The 17,698-nt window shown below is 36.5% G+C and overlaps 1 protein-coding gene across 1 annotated transcript; it reads right to left on the bottom strand.

Annotated features, from left to right (window-relative positions):
- Window positions 1-958: 958 nt before the first annotated feature.
- Window positions 959-4,972, bottom strand: LOC145991831 (zinc finger MYM-type protein 1-like). The gene is made up of 2 exons (XM_083127876.1): window positions 4,622-4,972; window positions 959-1,774 (listed from the first exon to the last, which is right to left on the bottom strand). Exons 1-2 carry the CDS (start codon window positions 4,970-4,972, stop codon window positions 959-961), a joined length of 1,167 nt encoding a protein of 388 aa, XP_082984002.1.
- Between the last annotated feature and the right edge of the window lie 12,726 nt (window positions 4,973-17,698).

Here is a 17,698-nt window from a genome sequence, read left to right as displayed (position 1 = left end):
AATTTTTGATCGGGTGGGCAGAACGGATATCTTGACAAATTAGGGTGGGAAGGTATACATATAGAGTTCATCTGTTTTCACTAAAATTACTCCTGTCTACAATTTACTTTCACCGCCACTATACTACCTGCACATGGTACATAGTATTTTATTGCATTGACAATTTTTATTAAATTCACTATTTTTATTAAATTCACTATTTTTTTTAAAATTCACTATCGGCACACACATTTTCCAAATTCCAAGACACTAAGCCAAATCTTATTTTTTCTCAGGACAACACTGGAACTGCCAAAAGTTCGGTTGCAATTTTTATCAATAAGGCACTCCGTTGAACAATACAGTACAAAATCATTAATTACAAATAAATTTATAGTAAAATTATTAAATTAAAGTTCAATGATTATTACAAAACTGCATGCGTTTCCCTGTATTAAGCCATAGCTTAAATACATAATAGATGCCATTTTATAATTCAAATTATAATTAACACTAAATATTTAATCAAGAACACCAAATATGAATTAGACCGTTAACACATTTTCGAAGACACACTACACTGTATCTGTACATGTTATCAGCCACTACTCGGTAAATTGTGTATCACATCATCTTTAACAAATCATATGTAATATCTGTTTTATGTGCTAAGTATTTATAAGCATGGTTTGACTTATAGAAATGGTTGCATTCCGATCGAAGAGAGCAAGAAAATTTGTACTTAATGTTTACTCGTTTCCAGCCTTTTCTCTTTTTTTATGGTTTCACACCTTATTGGCCTGAACTGACAGTTTACATTAATGCAGAGCTATACGTCTGTTTTTATGCATACCATCAAATACATTCACTACTTCTTCCAGGTCAATACATTTCACAATTCTTCGTTCTACAGCAAGCAGACACAGGTTACTCAACTTAACATTTGCCATTCGATTCCTCAAATAGGTCTATATTCGCCTCATACAGGAGAACGAACGCTCACATGGTGCACTCGAAACAGGCATAGTAATTGATATAACAAATAATTTATGTGTTTCGTGGAAAGCAATTTGGAACTATCAGCAAAATCTATCATTGTTTCTACCCGGCAATTCTTCTCTTGTTGAAACCGCTTCAAAACTTTTGGTTGTAATTTTAATTCAACATCAACGCTATCCATATCACGTCCATAATGAAGTGCAAGAGGCTTTATCTTCTCAACTGACAAGAAATTTTCATTTTTAGTGTAAAGGCTACTAACTCCGCTAAGAATATCACTATTTACTGTGAAACGTCGATCCATCTCTGACGTGATTCTGTCTCCGACAGGAAGACATATTTTCATCCTGAAATCATTCTTGGATTCCAGCATATCCTTCTCTATGGGCATGTGTTCTGAAACAATGAACTGAGAGAGGTGACGGGGCAACGATTTGTTTCTGGATAGAGGGCATGTGATAGGAATATTGCAATCTTTTGCTGCATTTACAGATTCGGTCCAAATTTTATCGAAATCCTCTTCTGAACCTCTTATGTTCCGAAATTCTTCTAATAAACCATTGATGATCATGGAAGCATTAGCCATGTCGCAATTTTTATGCTGTAAATAATCTGACAAATTCTTCAGCTTTCCCAAAACAAAACTGAACATGTGGAGTTGGAAGAGAAACTGAAAATTCATTGCATTTAACTGGTTTTTAGCATCAGCTGATCTGGTACGATTTTCACAGCCGTATACAGCAAGAGTTAAAATGACGGCTCTCAATGTTCTCTTCAAAGATGCACAAGCCGCAACCTGTATGGAAATAATAGGAGGTTCTATTATATTGTTCTTGACTAATTAGCCAACATTATAACACCATTAAGCCTTGTTTCCATGATTATGAAAAACTAAAATATGCTGACCAAGGCAGTAATTTATTTTATAAAAAACATAAACTAACGTAACGTTTCAACCTTCTAGCAAGGTCTTCTTCAGACTCTGTATCAAGTACAAAAGTAACCAGATACCACAAAAGACCATTATATATACACAAACATTACTCCCTCCAGACTATTTAGAAAATTGTTTGGAACTTTCTAGCAGAAGACTTTCACTTGCCAACTTTACTTTCACCTAAAAGGCTAAACACAATTACTTCCATATAGAATGTGGTTGGGCTTTTAATCTCACACTCTTTTCCCTTCATTTTTCTTCCTTCTCCTTTCCTCTTTCTCTCTTGTCCTTTCCACTCTTTCCAACATCTTCTTCCATTCTTTGTTTAACTTCAGTCCCCCATTCCAGTTCATTGTGTCTTCTTCACCTTTCTTCTCTATTTCCTTGGCTTTTGTGGTATCTGGTTACTTTTGTACTTGATACAGAGTCTGAAGAAGACCTTGCTAGAAGGTTGAAACGTTACGTTAGTTTATGTTTTTTATAAAATAAATTACTGCCTTGGTCAGCATATTTTAGTTTTTCATTAGCCAACAGTTTTCTCAGAGAAAAATAAACTAAATAGTTTTAATAATAAATTACAAATTGCTCAAAATGTTTGTTTATTTAAATTTCAATATTTTAAATGGGGGAAACAGCTGTGTTACACTGGAGAAAAAAAGAGTTGTAAAAAAGTCTAGCCACGCGTATGTGTCGTGCGTGTAATTCATTGTTGTTGATACATGATTGTTAGTTTTTGAAAGTAATAGTATGGAATGTAAGGCAGAATGTATTATAAAAACAAGTGCAAGGAAGAGCATACAGTATTCTTTCATTTCAAAGAGATTCTCAGACACATGTTTGCTCTTTACTAATCCAATCACGCAATATGGTGGTTTACTTGTTTTCCTTCTACTTTTTAGCAGAAAATATCAAGTACAATAAGAGCATTTCCACCATTACATTGGAAAATCTTTAATTGCAACAAAATATGTATGCACAGTATCTATGTTGGAGAAAAATGAGTGGAGCACAAGGAGAGAGAGAGATTAAGAATATTTTGGTAGAGGGCAGTTACATTAAAACACACCTACAATATCAAATTGATCTATATTTCAATTTGATTATATTACGTCGCTTCTCTACCTATTACGTTAATTGGGACAAATAGAATGAATGATGGGCATGTGAAATGGATGATAGATCAAACACAATCATAGCATGATCGAAGTTCAAACTTGAAATCTCCGGCTTCTAGCACCTGACTCTGACCACTCCGCTACGGAGCCCGGCGACGGCATATATGATCGCATGTAAAATGCATATTAATTTGTTCACAAACTTCAGGAAAATATCCTGGTTTCGAAATTAAATGGAAAATCGTTACAACCAGCAAAACGAGATGTTATATGTGTGCGTGTGTATAATGGCCAGAGTGGTTCAGTTTCCAAAAAGAATGAATAAATATCGAAAGACAAAACGGTTTGGCATTTCAAGTATTTTCTGTTTCAAGGAATGGATACATCGCTTATAGCTGAATTTTCTTTCCCACTTTCTTCCTCACCCTCCCTTCCCGTCGCACCATCTGCATCTATCTCTTGTGTCGGGATCAGTGTATGAATTGAGTGCATGTCTTATTGTGTGTGTATGTGTGCAGTTTTACTGTAACACTAAAACATTAGCGGAAAAAAAAACATCGGAAGTAAGGGACCGTGCATGATTTTATTGTATCTACATTGCAGGTTTTTGGTTTGAACGGAGATGCATTTCAAAGAACTGTAGGCTGAAGAAACCAAATTTGTTAAACATTATTTCATACTGGTCTTCATAAATCATATTAAATCACTATTATTTGAATAATTAAATCATGAAACGTTTAATAGTCAGAGATTGTATCATATACGTAGGAAGAAAATATGCAAAAGTAGTAAGTGGCTAGGAATTATTAAGTAAAGACAAATAAAAGAACGGTGTAGGTGATATTAAACCAGCCAATATAAATTCTAGGACTGAGCCGATACCACTTTCAACCGATGCTGATACTCTTACAGATTCTCATTGATACCAATATCGGTGCTTGAAAATTGTAACAATTAAAAGTTGAAAAATAAAGATAATATGACCCTAATATTAGTGGGTGAGTATTTCACTCGTTATAAGTATCAATTTACCAGAGCATTGTTTCAAATATTCACAGATTACATCAGAATGTTAAAAATACCTTATATGTAATCACAGAACACGGTCTTCACACAATATTAGTGCAAAATAAGTGAAAACTTCGAATTTTGCATAATTTCCATTTTAATTAGACTCCGCGAAAGTGTCGCATGGCATTTTGTGGACCCCGCGGAATACCAATATGCTGGAAAATTATCGGTATATAAAATCTGATCGATGCTTTCCAAAACCGATACCACCAATATCGGCCGATACCAATATATTGGCACCTGTATCGGCTCAAACCTAATAGATTCTTTAGTGGAGTATGCAGCATCAGAGAGATTTGTTTTATGTTACGGAAAAGTAATTTACAACTTCGTTAAATCTCATTAATATTATCCCATTTGATTTAGGAACATTTCATATCACTCCATATTTCAAATTAACAATTATTGCTAGCGAATATTTCTGACAACGCAACCCAAAACAGGCGGTAAGCTAGATAAAAATAATATAAGTAACAAATAAGTACACGAGTGTTATAAAATATTATGTAAAAATCCTTACCTGACATGCCCATCTAGTTTCACTTATCTTCTGTAGTTCAACAACACGCCCACCCATCTTCTCTTGCATCTTGATGAACCTCGGATGAACAACAGATCCACTAAGGAAAACGTATAGAGATTCCAAGAGGTCAAAGAAAGTTCTACAGTGGCTTACTCCTTTACAAACTTCTACAATGACAAGATTCAATCTGTGGTTCATGTAGTGGATGTAGTATATCGCCTGAGGCACTTCTTGCCTGAAGAGCGCTTGAACGCCTTGAGATTGCCCGCTTAAGACATTAGCTCCATCATATGTTTGACACACACAGTTTGCCAAAGGAATATCACAATTGTTGAGAGTCTCTTTCATGTAAAGAAACAAAGATCTTGAGTCCAACGCTTCTGCTGGATGGAATCCAAGGAAGCTTTCGTACACAGTTCCTTTCAAATAATATCGAACAACAATAATTAATTGCTCTGTTTTGCTAATGTCCTTGGACTCATAAATCATTAAACTGTAGTACACGGATTTGTCAATTTCACTTTTGATTGTTTTCAAATTACTGAACACACCAAGTAATTAATTTTGTATGGAATGGTGCAAATATTTCGAATTCTTAGGACCATTATCTATCTTCTTCTTCAAAACACTATCAGTTTTTGCAACAAGTGAAACAAGTTCCAAAACGTTTCCTCTATTTTCGCTGCTTTCCCCCTCATCGGCTCCTCTTTGAGCAATCCCTTGCAGAGCTGTATAGCGTAGTATATCTGCAAGCCTGGAAAGGTATTCCCTGTTTTCCTGAACTTGAGCTGAATATACTGAACTCACTACAGTGGCCACAGACGTTTCACTGCCTTTCGATTTCATCATCTTTGAAAGAAACCAAAGCGACTTGTGATGTTCACTGTTTTCGTGTTTCCGAAATCCAGATTCTTTCTCCAAAGCTCTTTTCCAATTTTTGTAACCTTCATTATGAATACTTGGTTCTCTCTTCTCCCAACAAAAGTAGAAAACTGTCTACACGAAAAACAAAACACAGCGTCATTATTCACACTATATTCAATCCATGGAAAATCCTTGTACCACTCACTATTGAAACCTCTATTATTCTTACCATATTTTGTTTGTGGAAAATTCCGTAGATTTGGTTGGCGAGGGGACTCAGCTGGTGATTGTGCCAAATCACTGAAACAATCCTGTACGTTTACACTTTGGTTTTTGGCTGAATTTTCACTGCTCTTGTGTGGATTTCTACGAAGCCTCTCATCCATGCAAACTTCACTGTTTCCGTTATCACTATCCTCATTATCCGATGCACTGTAATCCTCGGTATCTTCATATTCAAAATCTTCTATTTCGGCCGTACTACTTTCTTGCGTTTGTTCACCTCTGGTCTTTTTTGCAGATATCGGCGCAGAACTGCCAATATTTTTTCATCGTCATCATCATCTGTAGAACAATGATCTCTTTTCCTACTCGATGAAGCCGATGCGAAAAAGTCACTGATAAGCTTATTAGCCATTCCCGAAGCTCTTTTCCGTCTTTACTGACAAGGAAGAAATGAGCAAAGCAACAGACAGACATTTCAGTAAATTCAAGTCGCTTATGTTTACTAACATGCCTCATAACTAGAGCCCGGAAGTTCAGGCATTTATTTTCGTTAAAATAGGCAGGCAAAAAGGCATTTATAATGTGGTAAATAAGCACTAAAAATGAAAAAAAAAGGCAAAATAAACCGAAAAAAGGCACATTTAGAAGTCGCTTACTTTTATCTATAATTTCTGGCAAAATGTTAAAATCTAAATTGGGAAGAGCATTTCAATTTTCTCCGTCTTGATTGCACATAACTACAAGGTGCTTTTTAAGTTCTCAACATTCATTGATAGTCTGTCAGAGAGAATGTTTTTCATAATAGAAAATGATCTTTCTACTTCGACAGAAGTTATTGGAGCATACTGTACATATAACAAGCTAATGTAGCTGGACTCATTTTGGTAACAGCATTTTCACCTTTTAGAATATCACAAATTGTTTTCAATTGTTTCAAGTCCTCATTTGCACTCACTACCCGTTAGCACTTTTCCGCAACAGCTGACCCCTTTTCTCCTGGCACTTCCATCATCTGCTGCATAGATTCCTCGAAGATTTTCATGGATGCTATAATTGTAATTGTCTCTGGCAATGCACCATAATGTGCAAAAGTAAACTTGAATAGCACAGGAGTTTTTTCACTTCACGAATTGAAGCCGCTTCATTTTCTGGAAGAGCATCGATCACCTCACCGATTTTTTGAAGGTTGTTAGCATAATATATAGCTGCTGATATCCAGGTTCCCTATCTCGTCAAGACTGGTTGCTGAGGTAAACTAAGCTCAATCGCAACTTCCTGAAATTTTCGGGTTCGAGAGGGAGATTTCAGAAATATTTTCTTTGTGTTCGAAATCAACCTGTCCACTTCAGCAGTCAACCATGCACAAGAAATGTTAACCGAAAGGCGATATCCTTACTCAGCATGAAATACTTTTTTCTCACACTTTTCTCCTTCAGCAATGTTGAAACATGCGTGAGTTCAATATTACTTAAATAAGGCGAAAATTATTCACATAATAAACGGAAGAAAAACAACGTTTTTTGGGAGAAAAATAATTTATATACACATTTTTTTTTTAAAAAAAATGTCAAATTTCATTGAAAAAGGCAAAAAAAGGCATTATAATTAAAAATAGGCAGTGGGGTCCCAAATAGGCAAAATAGGCAAAATGAAAAGGCTTCCAAAACATTCGAAACAACATAAGAAACGTATATCCGGAAAATTTTTATAAATATATGCAGTAGATAAAAAGAGGCATTTTGCCAAACTTCCGAGCTCTACTCATAACCATTGCTCAACACAACCTGGTGATTGTTGAGGCGTATTATGTATTATTGTTGTGCACTCTTTCCTTTGTGGAACAAAAGCACCGCGGGTTTTATAAACATAAATATAGCAAAGCGCAAGAGAGAGGAAGGAAACGTTTTTCTCGGCCTTGCTCCTTTAAGTTTGTACTGGAAACGAAGATTGGGAAAGCATTCTGAATTATCGTTTTTTAAAGATTGTATTGTATACATGAATAATATTGGGGCTAAAAGCAACGCGAAATTAAGTTGTTCAGATTACCCTACATGTTTTAAATCATTTTCAAAAATCTTAATTTCTGAAATTTTTGGGTGGGCAATCGGGTGGGCAGCGGAATTTTTGGGTGGGCGCTTGCCCACCCGTGCCCACCCTTGGCGCCGTCCCTGGTGCTAACCACTCCGCCACGTAGGCCGGCCCGAATGGATCGTTTGTGGACCGTCAGTGGATCCACACTGTCCAGTGTGAAGCAGCGTAAAATATACTACTTATGTGTATAATGTAGCGAGTGCTCATGAAACTTGTAACAAACGCACTACTCCAGTGGTTCCCAAAGTGTGCGCTGCGGTACCCTGGGGCGCCGTGCTTGGCTCACAGGGGCGCCTCGAATTGTTCCAATATTTTTCACTGAAATGACACTTACTTGGTAGTGTACATATGGTTTTAGAATAGGACTATCGAATCAATCCAAATATGTGCTTATTTAGTACTTTTTACATGAAAGATGTGTTTATTTCTTAACTTAAAACAAGCTTAAAACAACCATACTAACTGAGTGTTGCAAGTGTTGGATAGGCCTACATTTTGACTTGAGCGCCTCTGAAAAATCGTGAAACACTAAGAACGGCGCGAAACGAAAACGTTTGGGAACCCCTGACTACTCAGTGGCACCTTAGTGTATTGTATTTTGTTGCTAGACTAGTCTCCCTGAATGCTGGGGTTTATTTCCAATAATCTCTGATTGAAAATAAGTAGGTGCTCTGCTAACATTTTCCTGTGTAAAATGCATTTTATCAACAGCATACAAGTGCGATAACAGAAAGACCATTGCGAAATCTCATTCGTGTGCTCAAAATGGTCGAAAAAATGTATTTGATAACAATATTTAGCACGTCAGAATATCATGTTTCCCAGAAAACTTTTCGTAATCTTAAAGGACACTTATTACTTGACACGCATATAATAATGCATATTGACGATATTAATTTTATTCGATTCTACAGATATCAGAACATGTCAGTTGTGCATGTATGAATTTCAAGGTCAAGCAAAAAAAGAATTTCAGTCATATTTTTAAAAATATTACTCCCTCTATTCCATAATTATTGTCCGGTACACTTTTGTTTGTGGTCACAAAATACTTGTCCGATATTCAAATTGTGACACTTGTGTATACAGAAGAAGAAAATGAAACACGGGAATGAGTCATACAACGTCATACAACTAAAGGATCAGTACAAATTGGCCGATCAAGTATCCAAAAGAAAATAAATAAAAAGTTACCATTTTGGCATACCGGACTATAATTATGGGACAGAGGGAGTAACATGCAAACCTAAGAGATACTTACTTTTTATTACAGAGATTTGTCTTGCTACGCTACACACAATAACTTGTATTTGCATTTTACGTTGATTTCTTGCCGCCTAAACTAATCGCGACGATGATGATGGTTTCGGTTTCGATTTTCTTTAGTTGTTTTTTCTACCTTTTGGGTTAGCCGCGACGATGTAAATGAATGATGAATTGATCATAAAGGGCTGATGAGACGAACAGGGTTTGTATTGTGTTACGCTCACCACTCCGCTACGAAGGGCGGCTGAATTACGATTCGGTGAAATCGTTGAAAGAAAGGTTTTCTGTAAGAAGAGTTTTATCAACGAACAATTGAATTTTAAGTGCCAAATTCTATTGTACGAAATCATTGTTATGTATTATAATGACAATGATTGATAGAAAAGTGGTAGAAATATACGTGAATAACGAATGTTTAAAGACAGAGGTTGTAGATCTGTTGGATGTTAAATTTGTTTAATCGGAGAAGAGAAAATATTTATACTTATAATTATTAAATTTGCTTTACTATAATTAAAACTGTTCATTGGATGTGTTTTAAAAAGAAGCATTTAAGTACGTAACGATACACATTTTTACGTTCAAATTATTGTTTACATATTTTCAGCTTATAAACTAAGATTATAATTTGTCAAACTATTAATACTATATGACATTTTATAAGATTTCTTGGCTCTGAAAATACAGTGTCCCGAGTTGGCTCTACAGTTGGAAATTAAATTTGATTTGCTTTGACAGGACACGTAAACTATATTCTGGAAGAAATTGGAAGCAACAACGGCCAGAGAAGAGGAGCACACAGACATGGTGAACACATTGGAGGAGTCCAACTGTCACATCAGAAAGAGCTGTGTTGGTATTCTGGGTCATCTGACCTCCCCCAGAATTTTGGAACAATTTCCTTCCCATTCTTGCTAATTTCATTTTAATTATTATTATTATTATGTTCTTCTTCTTTCTCTCAGACTTATCTGTCTGAAAATAACTCTGTTTTACGATTACATAAAGTCACGCGATTATACTATGTATAGAACTTCATAATATAACTATTCGACTTTGAGCCATCCTTTAGTAAATTTGCTATAGATTACCATATTAAATTAGTAAAAAAATATTGAAATTATGTTAAGATAGATTTAATTAGTTTAAGTGCAGCATCGTTATCTCAGATACTCATGACAAGGGGGGGGGGGAACTATGAAAAAGTATGGAACATGATACAAATAAACTATATCCCCGCTTTAGAACCATGACATTTCTTAAAATTCCTGTGAAAGCCACCATTTCTTAAATATTAATGCCTGGCACAGAATGCCAGTTCCAGTACTACCAATAAGTGCCGTGACATAAACCCTATTCTTTTTGTTTGTAGTGGCAAAAAATACAAGCTGATAGTTTATCTCGAACCTCCTTTTATCGAAATAGGCGTGAATTTTTCTTTCCAACACCAAATTTACAATGCTTCCTCAGTCTAGAATTGCACTGCATTTTCGAGAATCATAAAACATTTATTTCGCCCGGAGCAAACAAGGAAAATATCGCAAGAAGGAAACGTTATCAGTAGTCGTGCAGTTTGTGCACTTCATGGTCTAACGTCATAACAGCCGTAAACCAAGCAAATGATAACTGATAACAAAAAAATGGACCTGCGAAAGGCGAACTGGTTCCTCATACCTGCGCTGATGTTTTTAGCTGTCCTTATCGCTGAATTGATTGCCAAGCCATTACTTAAAATCGTTTCGTTTCTCTCGACGCCTGCAGTGTGCAGTTCGGGACCATTTGAGTGTTTCTTTAAGAGTTTTGATTACAACCTGAGGTAATGTTGAGCTACGAGCTCGACCTACTGTTATGATATACTTTCTGAGAAAAGTAAATGTGTGCAGCTCATACTTATTATATAGTTCAGTGGGATGCAGAAGTATTGCTCGGCAAATTGACCATGATAATTTTCATTATTTTTTGTCTTGCAACCTGTGTACTTTTAAGGAATGAATTTCTTTGAAGCTCTCATTGCGTAAATCAGAGAGTAAACATAACGATGGACGATTCGGTTGGTAATACTTATGCATCCCACTCTACAGTGATATAATCCCAGCCCGCAGAGAGAGAGAGAGATAAAAAGGAGGGAGACAGAATGAGAGAAATACAGAGGAGAGGGGGAGAGACAGATAGAATGGGAGGGAAACAAGAACAGAGTAAGGTAAGACACAGTAAAAAAGAGAGAATAAAAAACAGAAGTAAAGAGAGAGAGAGAGAGACAGAAAAAAAGAGATCGTAAAAGAGAGAGCTAGAATAAGATAGAATTAAAGAGAGGGAAAGAAAGAGATAGTAAACAAAGAATTGGAGAGAGAGAGAGAGAGACAGACTGACAGAAAGAATGAGAAAGAACACGAGTAAGAAATAGATAGAGAGAGAGAGGAAGAGGAAGGAAGAAAAAGAAAGAATGAAAGGGAAAAGCGGATAGAAAGTGAGACAGGAAGAATGGGAGAGAAGCAAAAAGAGAGAAAGTGTAAGACAGAAATAAAGAGATAGAATAGAGTGCAAGAGACAGAGACCTTGTGTTGCTTTGACATAGATCGTCAGTGTGCTATAGAAATAGCCAAGAGAGAGTTCACGCCACTGACTAACTATATAAGAAACGGTTACTCGTTCACAGCTTGTCTTACAATTACTTATTTCTACGTGTGTTACATAGGGGAAGAATTACATCATCTCAAAATCGGCCAAGACACTACGTTCTTGAGAAGATTTTCAAATTTATGTTCATAACACATACACACACTAGATTTAAAAAAAAAATAAAAGCCTTGATCTAACAAAGTTTAAAAAAAAGGTGCTATGGTATTACGGTTAATGTAGTTTATGTGTATCGAGTTAATATTTACATCCAAATTGTTTAGAGAGATAATATTATGGGTTATAATTTAAAATTGTTTATTAATAATAAGTAAACAGTAACAATTAAATTATAACTATTAAAATTGTTACATCCTTAGGCTGCAATGTTGAACTTGATCCCTTCCTTTTGTGCATATACGACCATGTGTATCTACGTTTATTTTTGTACATAGAGGATCTCAGCAAGGCCAAAAAACATGAGAAATTTATAGACGTTAGGCCGAACAAATAACAATTTAAAATCGTGATGAGAGCAACTCATCAAGTTCAAGTTGGTGCTTTAAGTCCACTTTATGCACAGTAAGGCTAATCGGGACTGGGCCTCCAGTTTAAAGTGGGATCCGAACCACTGTGTCTCCACCGGGTATCGAACCCGGGACTCCTTCATTACAAGGTGACGACGCTACCACTGCGCCATCGGGGAGGCCGAGAACTGTTTCAAAGCTCCACCTTCAGTTAGTAAAGATGGATGCAGTATGGTGTAAACAGGAAACATAAGTTACAAGATAATTATAAAGGCATTTTTGTTGCGTGCAATTTCGCTTAAGGATTATTCTTCAAACTGCAGTATTTTGAACCAAAAATACAGTTATGAGTATTAATCATTGCAGATATATGATTTATAGCTAATTTGTACTTCAAGGGAGGGCAAATGTGCAGTAATATGTCGCATGCAACTTCTGTGCAGCTTATTAAAATTGCTCAGTGTGTAAAAAAAATACTATACCTGTTGGCGCCAAGGTTTGGTAAGATCCGACTTCAAATCAAATTGCAGTTCATAAACAAGTTCTGCATGGTGTGAGGCGTTCGATGCTGTCATCTATTTCAGCTGGAAGCTATCCAAGACAAAGACCTGGAAGAGCCAAACAAGCACTTCAGGCCCTTGCAATGGAAGAAAAAAGAAACTTAAAAGTCGTTTCCTGGATCAGTCGTGTCTACTTCTTACAAAATTGTCTTGCCAGATTTTTTGTTGGACGCAAAACAAGGTAAGGTTCTCTTCAGGAACTGCAACGAACAGTTCGCCCAGTGGCGATCACTGGCTTCGAAAGAGCCTCAATTTAAAGAAAAAACATCAAATGCAGAATACACCCGACAGCAAGAATAACAGTAGACAAATTGTACATGTTTATTTTGTTTATCTTCCACAACATTCATGATTCAATTATTGAACCTCACATTGCGGGAAAGAAAATCAATAAACGTGGTATTGGGCTATTATTTTTCCCGTCGGGTGTACAAAGATTTGAAAATTAATCAATTTACCTGTTTTAATTTTAAGTCCATTTTACACAGACTAATGTGCCTACAGATTAGTGTTGGATCCGAGTATCGAACTGTGACCCCTTGCTTACAAGGCGACGGCATCACTACTACACCATAAGAGAGGCCATTAAGAAATTTGTAATACACAACATTTTCTACTTCGAGTAATATGATAAATGCACCTTGTTATTGTTCACAACCATTTTACAATGAATCCGATTCGGCTGAACCTTTACACGGCAGAGCAAACAAACCATTTAAATAATTATAGGCGGTCACACTGGCGCCGAATTTGAATTAGATTTGAATTAAATTTTTTTGAGTGCGTCAGCAGTCAGCACTGAGCCTATTTTGCACCCTTCACACTATACGGGGTCCAGCCCCTTATCATAACAAAAATAAAAGCGTGTCTGGGCGCTCAGCACAAGTAAGGACAAAACACAGGACGACACAGAATTATACTGGCCATGGAGCCCGTCGCCAGAACCTCGTTAGTCTACAGTCCAGGGTGTACTACGTGGAAGTGAGGTTGACTATTGGGTGCACTGCGTGGAAGGAGCACCCCTTACACCCCACACTGGCGCCGAACTATTATGGTGTGCACGCCTATGCTTCACCGACCACCAAATGAAATCATATATATATATATATATATATATATATATATATATATATATATTTCTTGCCGAATTTGGGTGACAATAGTGGAATTAATGAACAATTAAATGTTTATTGGCTTGGTTTAAGAACTTATACCATTTTGAGGGCCTCCTAGATGGCGTAGTGATATTGTAATCAAGGGGTCCCGGATTCGATACTCGGTGGAGGCACATGGCACAGTGGTTCGGATCCGACTTTAAACTGTAGGTCCAGTCCCGATTAGCCTTCTTGTGCATAAAGTGGTCTCAAAACAACAATTCAACGAGTAAAACCATTTAGAAACACATCAATCAAGAACAATACCACAATCGGGAGACAGGAAATTGTGGCTTAAAATTTCAGGGGAATTGCAAAGCATTAACTACATTTCATTAATTAAAATTTGCACTAATTTTTACGTCCGTGCAAAAACTTTGGCAGTTGACTTGCCAAGACCTACAATTGATTTAGCACACTATCCACTGACCTTTATTATTTCGCCACAACGTTGCTAGCAATATGTATTCATTTAGGATGCTACATCCATCCGAAAGATGGAAAACACATAACATTTGACAACTCTGCTTTGCCAGTCTTCTCCAACATTAATCTCTGTACCATATTTTAATCATTGTAATTTATAACATGGTTCTAACGGATATAAGTCTTTCCCTTCCACTCAAACAACGTTAGAAATTCTACTTCTATGAAGTGTCTAAGAGGGAATTCCTAGGTATTGTTGTGTATTCACAGATTTAAGCACCAATATTTACTTGAGTTTATTTTTAATTTGACACCTTTCCATCGTAATTCGTAATTTAATTCATCGAGTGAAACCTACATACGACGATTTTAATTTATACTCAATTTCACTTGCCTTTGACCTAACTGACATGTCAGTGGACTAATCAATCTTTGTAGACTTTCTTCCGGTGGCCAGTTAATTTTCTTCTTCTTCTTCTTCTTCTTCTTATTATTATTATTATTGATACTGCTGTCGCTCGATAGGCTTATTTATGATTTACTTACAAACGTCCCTTATGGACAATGCTTAATTTGAGTTATTGTCGTTTACTCTTATATTGATTACGATATATTACTAGTTCTAGATTATATTTTATTCTATTTCCTGTGTGTTTTAAGGGATGGAATTCTGTTGATACGAAGCAATGTTGTGCTCTGCTTTTCGACGTTTTTATTTCAATTCATGATCATGTGGGAGCAGGGTGCGAAATCATTGAAAACTGGTGGGGGGAGAAAGTTCTTAATCTACAAACCGCCTCCCCAACATGTGTATTCTTAAAATTAAAAGTATATTATTATTATTACTATTATTATTAATTACATAAACGAAATTAATTTCTTACTTTTATACATATTAGATATTGCAAAGCAGCTAACTAATTCCTTTAGTAACTGGTTAAAGATGTTAATAAATTATGACATAGTTGAACTGGTTTTATTATATGTAAGTTTTTGTTTAGTTTTTGCTTTATGTTAATATAAATCAATTAGATTTCATAGTTATTATTGTTTTGCACTCTTGCTTTACTTTTATTGTGCGTATTGATGTAGATTTGTTAATGATCTCTTGAGAGAGAATGCATTCATTACTCACAACTACACTAATTTGTGTGTGTTTTGGATATTATTCTTAATAAAGTATATTTCAAATTAAAAGTAATTGCTTATATTTTGTTTGTTATAACAAAAACTCCACCGCCGAAATTTTGGGGGGGGGATTTTTGAGGCCAAGATTGTTGGTGGGGGGAATCCCCCCTGTCCCCCCTAAGGATTTCGCACCCTGTGTGGAAGACAGACTGAATGAAAATACTGATTCGCCTCCTATTACTATTGCCGCTAGGTGTACAAGTTGCAGGCAAGATGGAGGAAAGAAAATTAAGGTGCAGGATAGTAAGGAAAGAGACAGATGAAACACATGTGAATTTAAGATGATGTCACGAAATATATGTCTTGCAATCTACGGCGTGTCACTGCCTGATGTGCTTTTCTTCATTGATGTACTGGCAACCCTGAGTCTGGAGTACGCGCAGTGCATAGAAGCATGCATTGAGGTTTCAGAATTGCGAATCAGTGGCCGAACACGTCACGATCTCTCTCCCGAAGGTTCCGGGTTTGAGTCCTGGCCTGGGCATGGGTGTTGCTTCGTGCGTGTCCCTTCATCAATTTAATCTATTCACTCCATCGTCGCGATTAGAGTACAGAGGCAGAACGAGACAAAAGCAAGTGGTGGTTTCTGGAAGGCAGTCTATGATTTTCGTCCGTATCGAGAAGGTCACTGGGAATGGGCATTACCCAACGCGAAATCTCGCCGACCGGTCTGTCGAAAACGACTAAAGCGACAACACGTTGCATAACGGCAGCAGAGTGCATCGCTGTAGTCCAAGGTCGGTTATGAGATGCCATACGATAAGGCACCAACAAGGAATTTGTTACCATTCTCCAGTATCTGAAAGAATGGTGGCGATTTCACACGCCAAAGTTGAGCTTATGAGCTTGTTTTCGCGTGTGTAATACTATGAACGTTCACTAAACTTCATTCCTGGAAATCGTTTCAACAGCCACGAAACGCATCGCGTCGCAAGACAAAAATAAATAACGCGGATTTGCACATAATTCGATGTAGTGAACAATCCAACTTATTAGCAATTTCACGATGTATACGTTAGTCATTGCACAATTACTTCTCTCACTCTATTTCTATCTAACCCTCCATTTATGTATCCTCTTTCTCTGTTTCCATATGTACTCCACCTTTCCACCCTTTTTCTCTCTCTTCCTTAAATATATCTTCGCTCCACTCTCCCCGTGTCTTTTCTTCCAATTTTCCTTCCTATCTCTACGACGGCATGGGTCCCGGGTTCGAATCTCAACCTGGGCATGAGTGTTCTTTGTGAGTGTCCCTTCATCAATTTCACTCATTCTCATCTTCGCGATTAGCCAAAAGTGGCAGAAAAGCGAAGCAAAATAAACAAAATCAAACAATTTCAATCTCTCTTTCTTTCTCTGTCCGTTGATCTCTCTTCCTTTCTGTCTTCCTCACTTTTTATCTATCCCATGCTCTCTCTCTAGCTTTCTCTTTCTTCTCCCTTTCCTCCTCAATTTATACTAAGCTCCGCGACAGGTTAAGTTTGCAGCAACTTTTCGCATATACAGACCGATACGTGCGCGCAGAATATAGTTCCGCTGCAATACTGCCGATTTTCTTACTGTCTTTAATATGAATAGCTCGACGGTTGAGGCAAGACTCGCACGGAATATGCTGAGCGCCGTTCTCACGTGGATTAATACAAAACCTGCTGTAAAGTTAACCTGTCACGGGGCTTAGAAATATACTACAGAGTGTTTATTTTCTCGATAACTCTCGAGAAAATTAACAGTTAAAATACCTTTAAGTAGATTTTTGAACGAGTCAAGTGAATTTCTTGCACACACCTAAACAAAAATAGCCACTTTTTTGTTTGAGAATATTTTAAACATTATAATTTTTCATGGTGAGTAACCTTATAGATATTTATTCTAGAAACAATGATTTTTTTTCATTTTTGTATTCTTTAATGCAAGTATTTTTTATTCGGACTTCATTTACATGAAATTTACATGTGTAACTTTACGTAACAATAACAGTACACGAAGACAAGCATTAAAACACTGTAAAACAATAGATACTTGCACTACATGATGCCATGTTTTTATTAAGACATTTATTGCTAGATATTAAAATTAACCATCAACTGGCCGCTAGTTGGCGACACTGACGTTGTCATTTCACAAAGGATTTAGATGTTTTAATAATTGTAGGTCTAG

Source organism: Lepisma saccharinum, chromosome 8 (genome assembly GCF_977018435.1).
Source record: "Lepisma saccharinum chromosome 8, izLepSacc3.1, whole genome shotgun sequence".
Lineage (NCBI taxonomy): Eukaryota > Metazoa > Arthropoda > Insecta > Zygentoma > Lepismatidae > Lepisma > Lepisma saccharinum.
Note: the sequence above shows the minus strand (reverse complement) of the source record. Positions and strands in the feature narration are given on the sequence as shown.

Coding starts and splice junctions, on each gene's coding strand:
- LOC145991831 (XM_083127876.1), bottom strand. CDS start 4,972: ATGAAAGAGACTCTCAACAATTGTGATATTCCTTTGGCAAACTGTGTG. Junction 1,775..4,621: donor AAACTAGATGGGCATGTCAG/GTAAGGATTTTT, acceptor ATTTCCATACAG/GTTGCGGCTTGTGCATCTTT.